General features: G+C 48.3%; 1 protein-coding gene across 4 annotated transcripts in view; it reads left to right on the top strand.

The window, feature by feature from the left end:
* TBC1D8 (TBC1 domain family member 8) overlaps window positions 1–22,322 on the top strand; it is a 137,380-nt gene that overhangs the window by 81,046 nt on the left and 34,012 nt on the right. For all 4 annotated transcript variants that reach the window (XM_047781407.1, XM_047781408.1, XM_047781409.1 and 1 more), the window contains 5 exons: window positions 2,984–3,212; window positions 6,250–6,490; window positions 18,193–18,400; window positions 19,690–19,884; window positions 20,756–20,932. In XM_047781407.1, coding sequence (XP_047637363.1) covers window positions 2,984–3,212; window positions 6,250–6,490; window positions 18,193–18,400; window positions 19,690–19,884; window positions 20,756–20,932 — 1,050 coding nt within the window. The remainder of the gene's footprint in view (window positions 1–2,983; window positions 3,213–6,249; window positions 6,491–18,192; window positions 18,401–19,689; window positions 19,885–20,755; window positions 20,933–22,322) is intronic.

Consider the following 22,322-nt stretch of genomic DNA (forward strand, 5'->3'; position numbering starts at 1 on the left):
GTCTTTTTAGGGCTGCACCTGTGGCATATGGAGGTTCCCAGGCTAAGGGTCAAATTGGAGCTACAGCTGCTGGCCTACATCACAGCCATAGAAACGTGGATCCGAGTTGTGTCTGGAACCTACACCACAGCTCATGTCAATGCCAGATCCTTAATCCACTGAGCGGGGCCAGGGATTGAACCCATATCCCCATGGATGCTGGTTGGGTTTGTTTCTGCTGAGTCATAATGGGAACTCCCTAGAGTGAATTCTCAATTTTGAAAGGACACAACAGGAGCAGCAGCGCACCCCTTTGGGGCTGAGGATACTTTGGGGATCAGGTAGAAGGCAGTCTCCTGAGTCCAGGCGGAGTGGCAGGGCTGGCTGTTTCCCATGCTGTTGCCTCTGACATGTGGCATCAGTGGGTGGGCGCAGCTGCAGTGGGTCCTGTCCAGCTTGTGTGTTATCACTGCAGCCTAATCCAACTTGGTTCTCCGGGTCAGGCTGTGATGGGGCTTGTGGCAGAAATACCCACTTCACAGTTCTTTTTCACATTTCCCGTCTTTTCTTGCTCTCACCTTGGTTGTGGTGGCTCTTCAGTTTATGTGTTTTTCTTCTTAATTGGGAGGAAGGAAACTCATTTCTATTTGCAGTGGCTTTCAGAAATCTTTTTTGGCGGGGGGCGGGGGAGGGGGGGTCCTTCACCCTCTTAGGTTCTGTGCCGGGGGCCTGGAAATTAAACTGATAAGGCAGATGAACAAGTGAGACAGTGTTTATCAGCCTGTGCAGGGCATATACAGGTGGGAGAAATTGTGATGAGTAACTCAAAGGGATGGTTAGGATTTGGAGTTCCTACAGCATCACAATGAGCAGTGCATCAGTAGAGAAGTAACGAGTTAGAGGAGAAGGTGTGTGGGCTTTTCAGGGCGGCCGACCTCAGGACAGTGGATGGAGGAGTGAGACTAATGGGAGGTGAGGTCTACTCCAGTTGGGTTGTCACATAGCTTCCTCTTGGCACCTTGCAAGCTGATCAGAGTCTAGAGCTGTCTCTGGTCATTCCAAGTCTGAGAGCTGCCTTCCTCTTTCTGGCACAGGAGGGGGAGACACCTTTACAAATGGCAGTTTGTGTCCTGTTTTTAGGTCAATAGCAGGGAGGGCAGGGAATTTTTTTGCCATCTGCTGTTTCTCAAGGGCCTACAGCTCGAAATAATTCTTGTGCAAAGTGGCATGTTTTGGGGTGGCTTATCCTGATCTCCTAGACTTCAAATCAAACCGGCCTTTAACTCCCAGGGTGGCTTCTGTCCTGGAGCACGGCTGGAAACTGAGGGGTCCAGCTTGTCTGAGGCTAGATGTACCTTTAGGGCCACAGTGTGTGGTATGGTTCTCCCTTTGTTCCAGGCAGCTGGGAAGGACCTGGGAACAGGGGTTTTCCTACTCAGTCCTGCCCACGTGGCGATTCTCTGATGCTTTGAAGGAGTCTGTCTGCTTCAAGCTATGCTGTAACCAGACCCAGCAGTCAGGCCAGCATCAGTGGGGCAGCCCTCGTGGCTCTGTCTACAGCCCTGTCTGCTCTCTATGGAGTCTTGTTAAAAATCCCCTTCACATCTCATGGTGCAGAGCATTTATTATATATTAGATACACTTTTAAAACACTCACCTCTCTTGGAGTTGCCGTCATGGCATAGCGGTTAATGAACCTGACTAGCAACCATGAGAATACGGGTTCAATCCCCAGCCTCACTCAGTGGGTTAAAGATCCAGCATTGCTGTGAGCTGTGGTGTAAGCCAGTGGCTACAGCTCCGATTCGACTCCTAGCCTGGGAACCTCCATATGCCATAGATGTGGCCCTAAAAAGACAATAATAATAATAACAATAAATAAAGTAAAATACTCACTTCTCTTAATTATAAGTTTTTTTTTAAATACTCTCATCCATGCTATATGGAAGTCCCAGGGCTGAGGATTGAATTCAGGCTGCAGCTGTGGCAATGCCAGATCCTTTAACCCACTGTGCCAGGCTGGGGATCAAACCTATGCCTCTGCAGCGACAACTGCTGCAGTTGGATTCTTAACCCACTGCACCATAACAGGAACTCCTAAGTTTTATAATATCTTGCTAAATTAAAATTTGGAAAAGAAAGAAAAACATGAGGAAAAGGTACATCATTTGAAATTTCACGAGCCTTCAGATTTACTTTTTAAGCAATTTTATTTTATTTATTATTTTTATTATTATTTGAGTGTCAGATTCTGGCCTAAGGGTCTTTTTTTGTCCCCCCTTCTTATTAGGGCTGTACCTGTGGCACATGGAAGTTCCCACGCTAGGGGCTGCATCAGAGCTGCAGCTGCCGGCCTACACCACAGCCACAGCAACACCAAATCCAAGCCACATCTGTAACCTACACCACAGCTCACAGTAGCACTGGACCCTTAACCCACTGAGCAGAGCCAGGAATTGTACCTGCATCCTCATGGGTATTACTTGGCTTTGTTACTGCTGAGCCACGACGGGAACTCCTTCCATCTTCTGTATAATAGTTTGCATCTGCTAATCCCAGACTCCCAATCCACCCACCCCCTCCCCCTTGACAACCACTGGTTTGTTCTCTGTCCATGAATCTGCTTCTGTTTCATAGATAAATTCATTGTGAAAAGACCAACTTTTAACTCCACCTTGGGTAGTTCTTCGGTGTCAATGCCTTGAGTTCATGCTGAGGCAGTCATTTGACCTCATGTCTCTGGCGGGAAGAGCAAGGGGGGCTTATCAGTTGTGGGAACTGGGGCTCAGAGGTCAGATCCACCCAAGAGCCTTGTGTCTGGTGAGTGGCTGAGAGGGATTGGCCTGGGGCCCCCGGCCTAGCCGGCCTCCCTCCCCCAGGGGCATGTATCTGGGGGGTGGCCAGTCCTTCGCACGTGTCTGTCTAAGCAGCACTGGCTCTCCAGGACCTCGTGTGGCCGTCTTTGCCCCTCCTGACCCAGGATGGTCCCCTCTCTGTGTGTCAGGCTCTCATCGCTGAGGAAACAAGCAGCAGGCTGGCCGAGCAGGAGGACGAGCCTGAGAAGTTCCGGGAGGCCCTGGTGAAGTTCGAGGCCAGGTTCAACTTCCCGGAGGCTGAGAAGCTAGTCACCTATTACTCATGCTGCTGCTGGAAGGGCCGGGTGCCCCGGCAAGGCTGGCTGTACCTCAGTGTCCATCACGTGTGCTTCTACTCTTTCTTCCTGGGCAAGGAGCGTGAGTGACAGTCATGGCCTTTCATGGGGGGTAGGGGGAGGAGCAGGACCGTGGGATGCTCACTGTGGTCCTGGACGTGTCACCATGTGGAGGGTTAGACGACAAAGATTTAAATAAGTGGTTGAGATGATAACAGGTGACCCAGGATTAATTTCCAGGTGACCTGTGCACACGATTATATTGTATATATGGCTAGCAGTAAGGGAGTATGATTTTATGGGAATTCATTTTTTTCTGCCTAAGGAGCCTTTTTGTGTCGCTCCATTCATGTGGCTATGGAAGGGTTTTTGCTACTAGCGCTTTGAAGACAGTGTTGGAACTGCTGGCCCAGTGGTTCTAAAGGGGAAGGACAGCTTGCTCTTCGGGACCCGGGGTGGGGGTGGGGAGGCATTTAAAGAATTCCCAGCCTGAAGGTCATGACTGCTCTTGGGAGAGCGGCAGTCATTACCAGAAGGGGGTTCCCCACTCAGGTCCCGCTGAGATCCGGGCAGGGTTCACTTCACACACCTGGGTCCACCCACAGTCTTCATTCTGGGCGGTGGAATTCCAGAGGTGAAAAAGGAAAGCCACAGGATCAGTTGTATGTTAAGATTTTAAGTCACTGCCATTGAAACGTCTTCCAGAACAGAGTGTTTAGGGGGCCCCCACAGGGTGGTGCATATGCAGCCTCTATACTTACGTGGTCAGGCATATCTTTTTTCCTTCCTGAGTTGATGCTTGTTTTGAGTGGTACCAGTGGGCAGGGCTCCTCTCAACTCTGCCATTGCCCGTGTCCTGCCCTTGGCCATCCTTCGAGGTCCCCGCGCCATCGGCCTGGGCTCTGATGCTCCAGGACACGCAGCCACAGCCTTCCCCACCCTGGAAGGTGCTCTCGCCTCACCTGCACCGTGCCCGCTATCTGCCATCTGAAATGCTTCTCAGGATTAACCCCTGCCTTTCTTGCCTTCCCCATTCTTACTTCTTAGGAAAATCAAGATCCAGTTCAGATTTTCCCACCTCCATGAAGCCACCCCTGGTCCCCTTATACTTTTCCTGCATTTGTATCTCGTTCTGAGTCCTGTCCAACCAGTGGCTGCTTATTTGCTTACATGTCTGCTGTTTTTGTTTAAACGAGCTTCTTTTCTTTTCTTTTTTTTTTTTTTTTTTTTGTTTGTTTGTTTGTTTTTCTTGGGGTTGCACCTGAGACATATGGAGGTTCCCAGGCTAGGGGTCGAATCAGAGCTGCAGCTGCCGGCCTACACCACAGCCACAGCAATGCTGGATCTGAGCCATGTCTGTAACCTACACCACAGCCCATGGCAACGCTGGCTCCCTGACCCACTGAGAGAAGCGAGAGATGGAACCAGCATTCTCGTGGATACTAGTCAGATTTGTTATCGCTGAGCCACAAAGGGAACTCCCTAAATGAGTTTGTTAAGTGCAGGGCTCTTCAGATAGAGAGAGGCTTCATGACTGAGAGCTGTTAGCGTAGAGGGAGTGTGCATGAGTAAAAGACTAGAGAAGCAACTAGAAGTAGCTCATGAAGCTTATTCTCACGATTGATGTAGAAATGTAGCCTTTTAAGTTATTACAGCACTGAAGACTTTATTTCAGAATAAATGGAGAGAAATGATAGAAATAATCGTTAATCATCTCCTCCTTTATTTGAAAAGGAAAATGAGTATTTCCTGACACTTGCTGATCATTGTCACTATACCAAATTTTGTTAAGTTGATAAAATCTGGAAAAAAGAAAGGAGCTCTAGTATTTAATGACATTTATTATTTTAAGTTGATATGTCCATCTCTGCTTTGCGCTAGCATGCCAGCCTAATGACCACTGCCTTTTTTCTTTTTGTTTCTTTCTTTTTTTTGGTTTGTGTTTTGGTGAAACCTATGGCATGTGGAAGTTCCTGGGCCAGGGATCACCTGCACCACAGCAGTGACAATGCTGCATCCGTAGCCTGCTGAGCCACCAGGGAACTCTCTGGAAATGTTTCTGAGCATAGTATACTTGTTTATAAAAGGTATTGTTAGTACCATATTACATTTTTTTTTTCCCGCATCTGCACTTAAGGCATATGGAAGTTACAGGGCTAGGCTTTGAATCAGAGCTGCATTTGAGGTCTGTGCCACAGCCACACCAGATCTGAGCCACATCAGTAACCTGTGCCACAGCTTACGGTAGTACTGGATCGTTAACCCACTGAGCACAGCCAGGGATGGATGGAATGCTCATCCTCATAGAAATAATGTCAGGTCCTTAACCCACTGAACCACAAAGGGAACTCCTCATATTTCTTTATAAAGGGTTCCATAGAAATTACTTGTACTCTGTTTTCTAAGATTTAAACAATGGCCAGTTGACAGTCTAAATGTTAGGTCTGTTCCTCTACCCCAGATCATGGGTCCTCTTTTGTCCTCCTTTTTTTCATAGCTTATGTCAGAAATGCTGCTTCTGAGCCCAGAATTTGTGTGGATTGAGAAACTTCTAGAACTTTTGCAAATATTTAAGTCGAAATGTTTTATTGGGGAAAGTTTTCATGTTGTTGACTTGGTATTTCAGAATGTTGCCCCTCTTATAACTTGGGAAGTTTTGCTTAAATCTTTATGATAATTATTAGCACATGAGTTGGGTTCTACCTTACTGTGCTGTGCTTCCTCTTTCCTGCTCTGGTTGAAAAGGTAGTTGCATTTCAGCTGCAGGAAAATCTTTGCACTCTGGCTGTTGCTGCTGCACTCAAGTTTGGGTTCCACATTAGGGTAAAATCTGTATTTACCCTTTTTTTGGGGGGGGGCTTTTTTAGGGCCACACCCTTGGCATATGGAGGTTCCCAGGCTAGGGGTCGAGCCGGAGCTGCAGCAGCCGGCCTACACCACAGCCACAGCAACGCAGGATCTGAGCTGCATCTGTGACCTACAACCCAGCTCACAGAAATGCCTGAACGTTAACCCACTGAGCAAGGCCAGGGATCGAACCGGCATCCTCATGGATGCTAGGCTGATTCGTTTCCACTGAGCCATGACAGGAATTCCTACCCTTTCTTTTTTCTTTCTAGTTAAACTTGTAGTCCCTTGGGTTGATATCCAGAAGTTGGAACGGACATCCAACGTCTTCCTGACGGATACCATCCGCATCACCACGCAGAATAAGGAGCGGGATTTCTCCATGTTTCTGAACCTCGATGAGGTGTTCAAGATCATGGAGCAGCTGGCTGATGTGACTCTAAGAAGGCTGCTGGACAATGAGGGCTTTGACCTGGACCCAGATCTTCAGGAGCCGAGCCAGATCACCAAGAGGTAGGACTCTCCGTCCCCAGGGGTCCCTCACCTCACAAGGGACCATAGCCTGTGTGTCACCATCATGGACACGTGCTTTGTTAGCTTTGTACCAGAGTTAAATTTCTCTCGTGGCATAGTCCAGATTTTCCTCTGTCCTTACTCATGACAGATAATAATTGGCAGTGACTTATTCATGACTTTTTTTTTTTTTTTTTGTCTTTTAGGGCCACACCCACAGCATATGGAGGTTCCCAGGCTAGGGGTCGAATCTGAGCTGTAGCTGTCAGCCTACACCACAGCCACAGCAACTGGGGATTTGAGCTGCGTCTGTGACCTACACCACAGCTCACAGCAATGCGGAATCCTTAACCCACTGAGTGAGGCCAGGGATCAAACCTGCGTCCTCATGGATGCTAGTCAGATTCGTTTCTGCTGAGCCACGATGGGAACTCCAATTTATTCATTTCCTTATGCAGTATGCTTTGATTCCTGGATTCAATTTCTCCCTTTTTTCAGATATTATATCAAAATTAATTTGCATAAAAATACTTCTTGAAACTATAATACAAGTAGCCACATGATAGAATTCTATGCTGCATAGGGCTTTATTAGTATACATTAAGAAATGTTGTTTTTTTCACATTACATTACTTTGTAGAAGTACAGCTGAATTTACTTTGGTTAATTTTGACAAATTGTACCAATTTGTCATAAGAACTGTGCCTTACTAATAGTGTAAATCAGCATTCTTTGTTATTGGTTATTGGTGACCAGATTGATACTGGTCATAGGGACTTAGGAGGTAGTTGCTTGAATTATTTGTCACTTAAAAGAAGTTCAAATTGGGAATTCCCTTCATAGCTTAGCAGTTAATGAACCCGACTAGGATCCATGAGGATGTGAGTTCGATCCCTGGGCTTGATCAGTGGGTTAAGGATCCAGCGTTGCTATGAGCTGTGGTGTAGGTTGTGACATGGCTCAGATCCCATGTTGCTGTGCTGTGGTGTAGGCTGTAGCTCCGACTCGACCCCTAGTTTGGGAACCTCCATATGCTGTGGGTGCGGCCATAAAGAAAAAAAAAGTTCAGCTTTATTATCTACAATTCAAACTGTGGTGTTTGAGCTTGACTGTGTGTGATTTCTGGCCCCAAAGTTCAAACTGAATAACTGCAGAGCCAGTACCTTTGTAAAAGTGCACCTATGTATCCTTTGAAAAACAAGTTACTCATAAAGTGCTGTCCTGGCTGGATGTTTTCGATGTAGTTACAGAATCACCATTACCATCTGAATACTACTAGTCATTAAAAATTTTTTTATTGCGGTAAAATATATATCACATAAAATTTGCCGTCTTAACCATTTTTATATTTCAACCTTTTTAAAAAAGTGAAAGATTCTTTAAATTCTATAATGCTTTAGAGTTTTCAAAAGTATCACACACATAATTTCATCTAATTCCATAATAACCCTTTTTTTAAAATAACGTCACTCCTGTTTTACCCCTTCCCCTTCCCTCTCCCCATTGGTGACCACTAGCTTATTCTCTATGTCTGTGAGTTGGCTTCTTTTTTGTCTTATTCACTAGTTGGTTGTATTTTTTAGTTTCCACTTATAAGTGATATCATACAGTATTTGTCTTTCTTGGTCTGACTTATTTCACTTAGCAAAATGCCCTTCAAATCCATCCACGTTGCTGCAAATGGCAACATTTCATTCTTTTTTTTTTTTTTTTGTCTTTTTGCTATTTCTTTGGGCCGCTCCCGTGGCATATGGAGGTTCCCAGGCTAGGGGTCTAATCGGAGCTGTAGCCACTGGCCTACGCCAGAGCCACAGCAACTCGGGTTCCGAGCCGCGTCTGCAACCTACACCACAGCTCACAGCAACGCCGGATCGTTAACCCACCGAGCAAGGGCAGGGACCGAACCCAAAACCTCATGGTTCCAAGTCAGATTCGTTAACCACTGCGCCACGACAGGAACCCCATAACATTTCATTCTTTTTTATGGCTGAGTAGTATTCTATTGCACATGCGCACGTGTGTGTGTGTGTGTCACATCTTCTTTATCCATTCATCTGTTTTTTCTATACCTTGGCAGTTGTAGTGCTGCTATGAAGATGGGGGTACATGTACTTTTTCAATTTAGTGTTTCCAGTTTTTGTTTTTTTGTTTTTCAGATATATGCTCAGAGGTGAACTTGCTGGGTCATAAGGTAGTTCTCTTTTTAGTTTTTCAGGAATCTTCATACTGTTTTCTGTAGTGGCTGCACCAATTTATATTCCCACCAATTTATATGTACAGGTGTTTCCTTTTTTCCACATCCTCGCCAACATTTGTTATCTGTGTTCTTTTTGATGATGGCCATTCTGACATATGTGAGTGATATCTCATTGTGGTTTTGATTTGCATTTCTCTGATGATAAGCAGTCACCTTAACCATTTTTTTTTTTCTGACCTCATCCTGGGTATACAGAGGTTTCCGGGCCAGGGATTGAACCTGTGCCACAGCAGCGACCTGAGCCATTGCAGTGACAACACCGGATCCTTAACCTGCTGTGCCACAGGGAACTCTTTAACCATTTTTAAGCATATGGTTCAGTGGTATTAAGTACATTCATGGTGTTGTATAACCATTACCACCATCTATCTCTTGGGCTCTTAACATCTTTCAAAACTGCAACTCTGTCCTCATTAAACTCTGACTCCTCACTCCTCCCCCAGCCCCTGGCACCCACCCTTCTACTTTGCGTTTCTACAACTGACCCGTCTCAGCGCCTCATATAAGTGAAATCATAGAACATTTGTTTTTCTTTTGTGACTGGCTTATTTTGCTTAGTCTCATGACCTTAAGATTCATCCACATCGTAGCCTGTGTCAGGATTTCCCTCCCTTTGAAGACTGACTAATATTCCATTGTATGTGTATACTGCATTTTACTTACCTGTTTATCCATCAGTGGACACCGAGTTCCATCTGCTTTTGGCTGCCGTGAACCTGGGTGTGTAAATATTTCTTCAAGATTCTGCTTTCAGTTCTTTTGGACACATGCCCAGAAGTAGAACTGCTAGATCATATGATAATTCTAGTTTAATGTTTTGGGAACCACTAGGCATCACAGGTTTTTTTAATTATTCATGTATTTTAACACTTCTATTATTCCTTTAACACATGTACTGTCTTCTCTGAACATTTAGGGGAATATGTGTATTTCTAATAAGTGGTCCCCAAATGGAGTGTCGAGAATTTTCATGTATTCAGAAAGGATTCAAAGACCCCTCCTCTTGTGTGCATACATTTTATCTTTATTTTATTTTATTTTAGGGCTGCATCTGTGGCATATGGAGGTTCCCAGGCTAGGGGTCTAATCGGACCTGTAGCTGCTGGCCTACACCACAGCCACAGCAACGCCATATCCAAGCTGCATCTGCAACCTATACCACAGCTCACAGCAGTGCTGGATCCTTAACCCACTGAGCGAGGCCAGGGATCAAACCTGCGTCTTCATGGATGCCAGTCAGATTCTTTTCCACTGAGCCACAACAGGAACTCCCATACATTTTAAATTGTTCATGTATAGTCACAAGTAAGGCAAAAATTAAAACCCAGTGCTCTGATTTGTGGGTAAAATTCCAGTGAATTTCATTTGGTTTTGCATCACATCTGATAATCTGATAATTCCTTTAAGCCGGTGGGAGGTGGGCGCTGCTCGCCATTCTTATTAAAGGGGACACTGAGGCCAGCACTGTCCTTTGGTCTCCTGACCCCTGGTCCCCAGCCCCTCCAGGTACCTTCTGGCCCCAGGCTTCCTATAACTGTCTCCGATTCCATCTTAGGGACCAGAAGACAACCAGTGGGAGCCCCTGTTTCCGTATTTCTTCAAGTATCTCTATGTAGTTTGATACCTGAGTACTTTTGAAACAAGAGGGCAGGAGACAGGGCACCACCTTAGAAATGCGCTAGCCAGAGTTCGCATCATGGTGCAACGGAAACGAATCTGACTAGGAACCATAAGGTTGCAGGTTCGATCCCTGGCCTTGCTTAGTGGCTTAAGGATCTGGTGTTGCTGTGAGCCATGGTGTAGGTTGCAGACACAGCTTGGACCTGGCATTTCTGTGGCTGTGGCTATGGCCAGCAGCTGTATCTCTGATTAGACTCCTAGCCTGGGGACCTCCATATGCTGCAGGTGCGGCCCTAAAAAAGGCAAAAAAAAAAAAAAGAGAGAGAGAGAGAGAGATAGCCATTGAGGACACAACATGAACTCACTGAACCCAGCTAGGTCCAGGATGGTGGAAGATTTCACTTCCAGTGGATGGTGAGCCTCATTCGGAGCTAATTGTAACACATTCGCAGCTAAGCGACAGGCCCATAGACACCATGACAGTTCTCATGCTGACCATAAAAGGGCAAAAAGTGGGCAGTGGCCCAGTTCCAGGAAATCCCCACCCCTCTCCCTAAATAGTTGGAATAATTCTCCCACTCATTAGCCTATGAAATTAGCCAGCCCATAAACACTCACGGTCACATATTTCAGGGTGTTATCTTTCTCTTTGAGACGGATCTCGGTCTGTCCATAGAATGTGTATCTTCCAGGCTGTTCTCCCCTTCTTAGAAGGGCTATGCTCTGTCTCAATAAATCTCCTTCTTACCTATCACTTTGCCTCTTGCTGAATTCCTTCTATACTGAGACATAAGAACCTGAACTTCAGTAAGTCCTGAGACCAGGTGTGTGACTTTAATTAAAACACAGTGGGTTCAGAATTCCCTTGTAGCGCAGTAGGTGAAGGATAGGGCATTGTCACTGTTCGGGTCGCTGCTGTGGCACAGGTGCCATCCCTGACCCAGGAACTTCCAAATGCCATAGGTGTGGCCCCAAACAATACAAAACTGTGGGTTCAAGTCCCAATCTGAGTTCTGCGGTTTCACTTTTAATCCACCTTACAAAGATCTGTCAGAAAGGAAGAAACACATCTCAGGTGTGTATACTGTTTCAAGGGCTCCTGTGAGTCACCACTGCAAGCGTGCACTTCTCTCACCTGTTTGCACGCAGATATGGGTGTGGGAGTCGGAAGCTCGTGGTTTTCGGAAGCTCAGAGCTGACATGTGCTGGTCACGCCTGTGACCTTGGGATCTCAGAGGATCCTTCGCACATTTCCCAATGTTCCATCACAGCTCTATGTCCAGATGTGTTTTTTTTTTTGTCTTTTTGTCTTTTTCAGGGCCACACCTGCGGCACATGGAGGTTTCCAGGCTAGGGGTCCAATCAGAGCTGTGGCTGCCAGCCTACGCCAGAGCCCCAGCAATGCAGGATCCGACCTGCGTCTGCAACCTACACCCCAGCTCACAGCAATGCTGGATCCTTGACCTACTGAGCAAGGCCAGGGATTGAACCCATATCCTCATAGATGTTAGTTGGGTTTGTTAGCCATTGAGCCACGATGGGAACTCCCAGATGTGGCATTTTTAATTTGGAGTAGAAATGAGGAAAGAAGAAGAAGGTATGAGGTCTGTAGCCCTTAAGACCTGTTGGGAAAACCACCAAGAAGACTCCTTGGTGCTGGGAGTTTTCCAGAAACAGGTGAATTCCACAGGGCTTCCCTTCCCGCCCCCTCTGCCCAGCCCTGGAAACTTGCAGCAAGGGGAGCAGAGAAAGTGCAAAAAGGACCCCAGTGACGGCCGGTGGTGGGGCCGCCTGGCCCCTGGGTGTCTTGGGGCCCCTGGACAGATGTCAGAGTCCTGGTCCATGGTGTGTTTTGCTGGTCGCTGTGCTTTGAATGACTTCCTGCAAAAGTGAAAGGCATGCCATTCCTGCCAGCATTCTTCCTGGCCGGTTCTCACTTGCAGCTTTTCGTCATGGAGACGCAGGCCTGAGGCCATAAACAGGTAATGACTCAGTCCACTTGATATCCTGCCAGGACAGCCCAGGTTGAAAGCAGAGGAAAACAGCCTCTCTGTGCCGAGGGCACAGTCACAAGGGCTGATTGCCCCCTTTTGTGGAGGTATTTTTACTTTTCTTCCCAGATAACAGCTTTAGGAAGGTGCCCTTGAGGTCTGATTATGGACTAGTTACGACTGCCACATGGCTCCTCTCCCTGTGGACTTAGGGGTGCAGAGTGAGGCCAGACTTCTTGGAGGGAGCAGGGAGGATGGAATGGGGCACTGTCACCCTGATCCGGCAGTCTGCCTAGGGCTGGCAGGGCTCCCCAGAGGATGGCCTGGACCAGTGTCCATTGCAGCTACAAAATCCGGGAAGGGGGAGCTCCCGTCATGGCTCAGTGGGTTAAGAACCCGCCTAGTATCCTTGAGGAGGTGGGTTTGATCCCTGGCCTCATCAGGTTAGGGATCTGGTGTTGCCCTGAGCTGTGGCGTAGGTCACAGATGCAGCTTGGATGCTGCGTTGCTGTGGCTGTGGTGTAGGCCAGCGGCTGTAGCTCCAATTTGACCCCTAGCCTGGGAACCTCCATATGCTGTGAGTGTGGCCCCCAAAATGAAAAAAAAGTATCGGGGAGGGCAGGGGGGCCAAGGCCTGGGGCAGGGGGGGGGGTGCTTCCTGGAGGGAAAATGGAGGGAAGGAACAAGGGGAAAGAAAGGCCTTGACACTTCAACCCGAAAATACCGATTCTGAAGTTGGGAGAGATGGAGTGAGAGTATGTAGCCTTCGGTTTTAGTGGGGCGCCATTAGAGAGGTAATGGGCTTCACTGAGTTGAAATTACATGATATCCTCATTAAAATTTATTTCCACTGGCTGGGAGCACTCACTTAATGTGGTGCATAAATAGGCTGTTTCCCCTCTGGTCAGTATCTGACCGTGTGCGGGGGCTGATGACCTCGAGTGACCCCCACCCCAACCCCCGTGGTCTGGCTGACTCTCCACTCTCCCGGCTGGCTTTGCAAAACTTCTGGGGCCTCTCCCTGCCCAGATTCACCCCCTTTTCTGCTTTTCTCCTTGCACCTTCATAGGCTCCCGGATGTGATATTCTCGACTTTGCCTCCTGATTCCAGCTCAGAGTCCTCCTGGCCTTGTATAGCCCTGAGGAGCTAGCCCATCGACCATGGGAGGCCCACATCCCCGTCTTGGCAGGGCCCCCACTGCTTCGGGCCTGGTGGGGGTGCCACCTGTCTCTGGGGAAGGACGGAGAGCAGAGGATGGAGGCGGGAGCCTTTGCTTGGGTGGAAGAGCCTCTGAGATGCCCAGGGTTGTTGAGTGCTGGTCTGTTGGGGTCCTGGAGATGGATTTTCAAAGGAGACGGGGGACTGCCAGCTGAGCCCGCCTTCACACCACACCCCTTGTCTGAGGCCCGGGCTGGCCTCATGTCCCTAGAGGTCCTGGGCTGCTGCACATTCTGCGTAAGATGCCGCGTGGCAGCGTCATCCTTCATTTCCTTAGTACTCCTGGGGGGTCACAGGGGAAAGAGGTTTGTGTAAACACACTTCTGAGGAAGGCAGTGCTCTATGCATACGTGGGCGGACGCTGCTGCCCTCTGAGTGTGAGGTCGTGACCCAGGCCTGGTTATCTGTATGTAGGAAAAGTGGAGGTATTTACTGAGCATTGGAGGGTCAGAAAGGCCAGTGGCGATCAGTGGAATTGTCTCTGATGTTGTTCCCAGAGAGCAGGTGACATGTAATATATTTAGCATCAAAACAATCTGTTGCTGGGAAACAGACGTCAATGCTGGGGGTGGGGGATGGGGCTCCCAAGGGGCTTGTGTGTCCTCTCAAGTCTTCAAATCTTCATCTCAGTTTCCTTAGAACATGAAGCATCGTATATGACTCATATTTAAAGGCAGAATTGGTTAATTTTTTAATTTTTTTTTATTTTTAGGGCCACACCCGCGACATATGGAGGTTCCCAGGCTAGGAGTCTAATTGGAACTCCAGCTGCCAGCCAATGCCACAGGCACAGTAATGCCAGATCCGAGCTGAGTCTGCATCCTACACCACAGCTCATGGCAACTCCGGATCCTTAACCCACTGAGCGAGGCTAGGGATCGAACCCGCATCCTCATGGATCCTAGTCAGGTTCGTTAACCGTTGAGCTACAAAGAGAGCTCCTAAAGGCAGGATTGGAAGAGAGCTTTCTGTAGGAGGCAGGAAGGTAATTTAGGAAAGTGCCACCTGCTGCTTTCCTTTTTGGTGACCTGAGGTCACAGGTCTGGCTGTTGAGTGTGGGAAAGACAGCCCTCCACAGTGAAGGGAGAACAGCCCAGAAAGGAGAATGGAGACTTGGTGGCTCACCCCAGCTGCACCGAAGCCACAGGGCAGGGGGTGGCGCCGAGCTGGCAGCCGAGGCAGCAGGTGCCCTGAACAGAAAATTGTTCTTCATCTGCCTCATATAACTCCACGCCTGATTCTTAATTTGAAGGGTTTAGGCATAACATAAATAGAAATCCTCCCACCCGCCCTGCAGCTCCACCCAAGCTGCTATGATGGTGTTACTTGCCACCTTGGCTTCACTACCGTCTCCCCTGGTGACAAGGAAGGACAGGACAACAGCTCAATTAAGCAGTGGCTGGAGCCACACCTGTGAGATGTGCACAGGGAGAAAGGCTGACCTTGCTGCCATGAAGCCAGTGTGGCTGCATCCTTGGGGGACGAGGATATAAGTTTTGCAGTGGACATGTGTTGGGTATAGTCAGCTCTTGGAGGAGGGGGGACCTTGAGGGGCTTCCGTTGTCACAGAGCGTGGACTTCTCAGGCACTCACCGTGCTTTCCCGTGTTCTCCCAGCTCCTCTCTGGCAGGCGCTCAGGGTCCTTAGGAAACAGCCGTCCACGTTGTGTCAGGTATTAAAGGGACTGCAGCTCTGGACCACAGTGACTGGATCCACTTTGATGTGTGGCATTTGTATACTTTATCTCTCTATGCCCAGAGGGCTTTCTGGACATGCCTGTATCTTCTCTTCATGTCACATCTCTGTGTGATACCTCCTGGGAAAACATTTGTGTGATGGTGTGAAATGAGGGCTGGATTGGAAAGGAGCACCAGGATGGCAGGGCATCTGTGTGGGAAGGTGGTGTGGCCTCAGTGAGGTGAGGTCCCTTCACAGGGGCTCAGCCCAGGACGTGTCTGAAAGATCACCTGGGCTGCGGTGCAGTCTCGGGTGGAGAGGTTGAAACCTTACATTTACCCAACATTTGAAAAGCTGTTCTTTTTTTGTTTTTTTTTGGTGGGGGGGGGCTTTTTTTTTTTGTCTTTTTGTCCTTTTAGGGCCACACCCGAGGCATATGGAGGTTCCCAGGCTAGGGGTTGAATAGGAGCTGTTGCTGCTGGCCTATGCCACAGCCACAGCAACACAAGATCCGAGCCACGTCTGCAACCTACACCACAACTCACAGCAATGCTGGATCCTTAACCCACTGAGCAAGGCCAGGGATCGAACCCACAACCTCATGGTTCCTAGTCGGATTCGTTAACCACTGAGCCACGATGGGAACTCCTGTTCTTTTCCTCAAAGAAAAGAGCATATCTGTTCTTAAAGCTAATGTGTGGTCAGGTCAAAAACTTAAGTAGATCAAAGTGGAAAGCAGAAGTTCCCTAATGGTGCAGCAGGGACATCACCACTGTAGCCTGGGTTCCCGCGTCATCCCTACTGTAGCCTGGGTCGCTGGCATAGAACTTCGACATGCATCATCAGGGAAATGTAAATCAGAACCACAGTGACAGAGCGGCAAGCAGAAAGCCCACTGGGCAGAGCTAACCACTATCAGCATGCTGGGGAAGGTCTTTCTACACATCACTTTCTCCTAATTTTATAGAATTTATATAAATGGGATCATATATAGAATTTATATAAATAGGATCATATATAAATTTTGTAGAATTTATATAAATGGGTAGATGCTATTTCTAACCTGTTTTTTGTTTTTTTTTTTTTGGTTTTTTTGGCCACACCTGTGGCATATGGAAGTTCCCGGGCTGGGCATCAAATGAGAGCTATAGCTGCCAGCCTATACCACAGCCACAGTAATGCGGGATTCAAGCCACTTCTGTGACCTATACCACAGCACATGGCAACCCTGGATCCTCAACCCATTAAGCAAGGCCAGGGATCAAACCCGCATCCTCATAGATACTATGAGGCAGTCAGGTTCATTACTGCTGCGTCACAGTGGAGACTCCCTCACCTACTTTTTTTTTTCCTTTTTTTTTTGGTCAGGTCCACAGCACGGGTAAGTTCCCAGGCCAGGGCTTGAACTTGTGCCACAGCAGTGCCAGTGCCAGGTCCTTAACCTGCTGAGCCACCAGGGAATTCCTCTAACCTGCTTTTTCTCTTTGCAGTATTGATTTTATATTCACAAGGATGCCCTGAAGCAGGATGTGTAGGTATTAATTCCATTTTACAGCTGTCAGTGGGAAATAGCAAGTCCTGTCCAGGCGCACAGTTAGTAAGGCAGCCATGTGTTGCTCTTTCTGACTCTAAGCAGAGTCTCATCCTAGCAGATAAATCTGGAACTCTTATTGCATGTGACAAAGACACGTTTTCATCTCTGTTCATTGGAGTTTCCCATCTGCTAAAATGTAGAAGTGTGACATAAATCCATTGGTATTTGGAAGTGTTGTGATTTGGCTATCTTTTTGCTTCATTGGGTTTGAGAGTCAAGAATCAGGGTCCCCTGGGAGGGTCTCGCCCCACTCACCACCATTGTTCATTGTCAACACTCATGTGATTGATGGGGCTTCTTTCTGGGGTCCTTTACTTGGACTTTGGATAATGCTAATGTTTATTGAGCATTTATTTATATCAGGCACAGATCTAAACTTTTTAATAGCTCTTTGGAGTTATAATTTGTTCACCAGACACTTGGATACCTAAGGATACCATTCCGAGATTTTCAGGATGTTCAGAATTGTTCTGTCATCACACAGTCAGTTTTAGAACATCTTTATCACCCTGGGAAGAAAGTGCATTCTCACGCACCACTCGTCCCTCTCCCCGAGCCCTGAGCCATCACTGATCCATGTCTTGTCTCTGTAGATTTGCCTGTTCTGGAAGTTGCACAGTGGTGGAGTCAAGCAGTGCGTAGTCTTCTGTATTGGGCTTCTTTGACTTAGGATGCTTGTCACGGTTCATCTAGGCTGTAGCACCAGTCTCTACGTCACTCCTTTTTCTGGCTGAATGATGCTCCCCTGGACAGACATGTCACATGGTGTTCATCCCTTTATCAGAGGATGGACATTTGTGTTGTTTCCTGGTTTTGACCATTTCAAGTAATGCTGCTGTGAATGTGTGTGTACATGTTTTCCAGTGGATGTGTGTTTTCAGTTCTCTTGCGTAAATACTCAGGATCAGAGTCATGTGTAACTTTAGTGTTTAACCTTTTGAGGAAATGCGAGGCTGTTTTCCCAAGTGGCCATACATTTTCCATCGCCGACAGCCAGGTGTGAAGGTACCAGTTTCTCTGTGTCTTCGCCATCACTTGTTATTAGGTGACTTTTGATGCTAGATTCTTACACATTTGTTTTGTGATAATTCTCAGTGTTGCTTAAACCAGGAAGAGGGCTCACATTGGTGTGTTGAGTTCTCTGCCTCACCTCTGTGCGGGATGAAAAAATTCTGCTTTCGGTTCTTACTCCAAAGAGGCTGCCGATGTGCGAAAACTGGGGCCCAACCCCTTTCTGCATCCCCTTCAGTATCAGGTTGTGCGGGGGGTGCAAGGATTTTCCTCCATTACCTTGCGGCGGCAGTCACTGTGCCTGTCTCTCCCTCCTCCCTCCCTCCTTCCTAGGGTCCTGGAGGCCCGGGCGCAGAACGAGTTCTTCCGGGCCTTCTTCAGGCTGCCGCGGCGGGAGAAGCTGCATGCTGTCCTGGACTGTTCCCTCTGGACACCCTTCAGTCGCTGTCACACTGCTGGGCGGATGTTTGCCTCTGACAGTTACATCTGCTTTGCAAGCAAGGAAGACGGCTGCTGCAAAGTCATCCTCCCACTCCGAGAGGTAGACGCTGCCCCCATCCTGTCCCTGGGCCCTTGGTTGCCTTGATGCGGATGCAGGAAGGATGCTGGCTGAGGCTGGGTGGGTCTCGAGGGAGGCATGGCCTTCAGCGGACCACGGGACAGTGCTTTTTCTCTTGTTGCGGGGACAGTGGGAAAGGTGCACACAAGTGAATGATGAGAGGCACTCTGGCCTCTGCATTATTGATAAGGCTATTATTAAAAAGTACCTGGCTATCAAGGAGAGATTTTCCAGCAGCCCTGAGAAATGACTCCTCCCCTTTCACCCACAAAAAGCAGGGGGAAAAGGTGACCTACAAAAAAGCATCACCTTTTGAAAAGAAATGTCAAAAACCCTCCTGGAACTTAAGGTAAAAATGGTTTTAAAAAAAATGCTTCCCTTCCAATTATAAAATGCCACAATTCTCTTCTTGGAAATGGAGCCTGTTTCTAGATCTGATATGGTCAGTCCTGTGGTTTCAGGGCATGTCTGCTGCGACATGATCCACTGCTCTGTCACATGCTGAGACTTCCAGATTCTTGCCGTTAGAACATACGGACTAAGCACTATTCAGAAAAACAACATTTTTCATTCATGTGATTGAGCTCCATTTTTCTGCAGTAGACGTCTTCATTTTCCAAGTCTTCTTACTTATGAGTGGCGCAAGAAGTCCTGGAGTTGCTTATATAATTTTTTTTTGATAGTGGTATTATATACACAACATTTACAATTTCCACCATTTTCAAGTGTTATAGTTCAATGGCATGAAATACATTCACAATGTTGTGCACCCATCACTGGAATTTTTTCGCCCCCCCCCCCGTCCCAAACTGAAATTCTGTCCGCATTAAACACTAGCTCCCCCTCCCCCAGCCCCTGGCATCCCCTTACTCTCCTTTCAGTCTCTGTGAATCCGATTCCTTTAGGTCCCTCATGTAAGTGAAGTCCTACAGTATTTGCCCTTTTGTGGCTGGCTTCTTTCACTAAGCATAACATCCTCCAGGTGAATCGTTACTGTAGCACCTGTCAGAATAGCATTCCCTCTCAGGGCTGAATAATACTCCATTGTAGGTATAGACCTTGTTGCATTCATCCATCATCCATCAGGAGACACTTGGATTACTGTCCCTTGGGCTGTTGTGAATATGCTCCATACTTTCTGATGCTGTACCAGTTCCTTACTGTCGTTCCTGGGTTTTGCCTCCTGTCTTGGGATAGTTTCTGAACCTGCAGTTAAATGCCTGCCTCCCTCCTCTCTGGCTGTGCCTTTGAGCGTGTGGTTTTTCGCCAAGGTGGTGAGCATTGAGAAGATGGAGGACACGAGTCTGCTGCCCAGCCCCATCATCGTCAGTGTCAGGAGCAAGATGGCCTTTCAGTTCATCGAGCTACGGGATCGAGACAGCCTGGTGGAGAGTCTGCTGGCGCGGCTGAAGCAGGTGCACGCGGACCACCCCGTGCGCTACGACACCTCTCGGGATGAAGATGTGGTATGATCCTTGGAAACGGTGGGATTCCGGACATTGAAAACCCCCTTTTCAGCAGCTCTAGGGCAAGGGTCTCTAAAGGGAAGAGCCCGTAATGCTGATCCACTTGGGTCCAAGAACAGTCCATTAGCCATGACCGGGCATGATGTGACAGAGGGTCGGGTGTCATTTCAGATGCCCTGGGTGTGCTGAGAGGGTATGGCAGAGTCAGAGGGTTGGTGGGGGTCTCGCCCACAGGACGGAGAGGCTAATGTGTTAGAGGGGTTGACAGGCCACTCCCTCCTAGGTTGGAAGGTGTGATGGGGAAACAGCCCACAGGTGAGTGGACTCTGCTTCCCTGCTTAGAGGGGTCAGCACCCCCTTCCCATCCCCCCCTGAGGTTGGAGGGATGGTGTTATTTGGGGGCAGATGTAAGTTGCTGGAAGAAAAGCTTCATGGCCTTTAAGGTTGGACAGCTGCAAAAATAGACCTGGATCTGCTGGGACCTGGTTCCCTACTCTTTCACACCCTCTTCCTCCCCTTTTGAGACCTGTTCTCGCTGGAGTATTGACAGGAGAGCAGGAAAGGAAGTCTCAGTATTCAGAGCTCTTTTCTGGAGATGGTCATCCTCGATTCCAGGACCTGGGGGCACTTTCCTGGCCCCCACTTAGGGCCATGCTCTGTGCCATGAGCAGCCTCACCAGGAGAGGCACCCAGGACCAGATTCCTACCTTGGGAATCACACCTGTGGGTTTAATGTTAGTCTGTTTTTCCCACAAGTTCTTAACAGAAAGCCATGGATGCTCACACTTGCAAAGGCAACACCAAGACGGTATTGTACCTAAAGCACTGACTTCTCTCTCTCTCTCTCTCTCTCTTGTTTGTCCCCTTGTAGACTTCCCCTGTGTTTTATTCAGCAAACATGTGCAGCGACCACAGGTTTGGGGGTCTTGAAACGCTGTCTTCACAAAATAACGAGGAAAGGGAGAAAGAGACGAACCCACGGCTGCACCCTGAGGCCCTGGTAGCTGCCTTCCGGCAGTCAGGCAGCCAGAGCCCTGACTCGAGATTGGTGGGTGACTGGGTTCTGTCCTCACCGTGCACACGTGGTCGCGGTCGGGGGGCGGGGGGCGGGGGGGGGGGGGGGGAAAGGTGGTGGGGGTGTGGTTTCCCCCAGACGGGGGGCGTGGCTTCCCTTGAGGGTGGAGGTGTGGCTTCCCAGTGGTGGGCGTGGCACAGGTTACCAGGCAACCGTGGGTGCGAGGGATGGCCCTCTTTATCTCCCTTTTTTCCTCAATGGCTAAAAGCAGAAATTAACAGCAGAAAAGGGAAATTCCTGGTGGCACAGCAGCTTAAGGTTCCCGAGTTGCTGCTGCTGTGGCTTAGGTCGCACCTGTGCAGCCGGTTCAGTTTTTGGTCCGGGAACGTCCACATGCCCAAGTGCGACAAAAAATAAATAAGAATAAATAAAGAACACATAGGCAAGCATCAAAAAGAGCAAAATGTTAAAAACAAAACAAGACAAAAACAAAAGCAGGTCAGCGGTGCCCGTTTGCTGAGCGCCCCGGGTGGGTGGAAGATGTGGTAGGATGATTGCGGGCAGTGGCTGTCCACTCCCATTGTCCCCTCAGGTGGCACCATCAGTGCTGGCCTTTGTGGGGGTTTTGGGTGCTGAACAAGTCTGTCTCCTTTTATCCAGTGGTGTCTGTGTGGCTCCTTGGTACAGAATTTGTTTTCTGGCCCCTGGCTGTCTTTTAGTTTTACTGAACTAAGGATTCTTTTGTTGCAGTCACTGACAGTTGCCTCTCTGTAGGGAGAGTCCTAGGGCGATGCATGCATGTGAATAGACTAGAAATCTGCTCTGAGATGGCCCCCTGACTGGAGGGATGCTGTGTTGGGACCAGGAGTACCAGGGCGGCTGTGAACATTACTGCTGCACCTTGGCCCCTTAACGGCGTGTGTATCATGGATTGTTAGCTTTCTGAGTGCTTTACAGAGATGCTCAATGAATGCTTGTTGACTAAACACCTAAGAATATTGACCATATGTGTCAACATCTCCCATCACTGGAGAATACAGATCATGACAAGCATATAGAAACATCTGTTTAAAAGGCACTAAAAATCTCTGCCATCTAGGAAGTTTAAAGGTTTTAAAAATCCATAATTTTAAAGGCTTTTCTGTGGCCTAGAGAAATCTGCTGATGAGAACAATGTCATTTTGTCAGATTTTGGTTTTTCCTCCTGCTGTCAGGAAGTTCAAGGCAAATCTTGAGAGCTCCTGGCTCCCCTTTGCCCTCTGAGCTGATCTGAGTTTCGGCAGGTGGCTTGGGGCCAGCATCCTAAAGGGCTTCTCCTAACGCCCCCCCCTCCCCTCCCCCCAAGTGCTTCGCGCTACTTTAGCATTCCGATGAATGTATGCCTACTGTCACCTTTGCAGAGGAAATGGCATTTTATTTGTCT

This window comes from Phacochoerus africanus, chromosome 5 (assembly GCF_016906955.1).
Source record: "Phacochoerus africanus isolate WHEZ1 chromosome 5, ROS_Pafr_v1, whole genome shotgun sequence".
NCBI classification, from domain to species: Eukaryota; Metazoa; Chordata; class Mammalia; order Artiodactyla; family Suidae; genus Phacochoerus; species Phacochoerus africanus.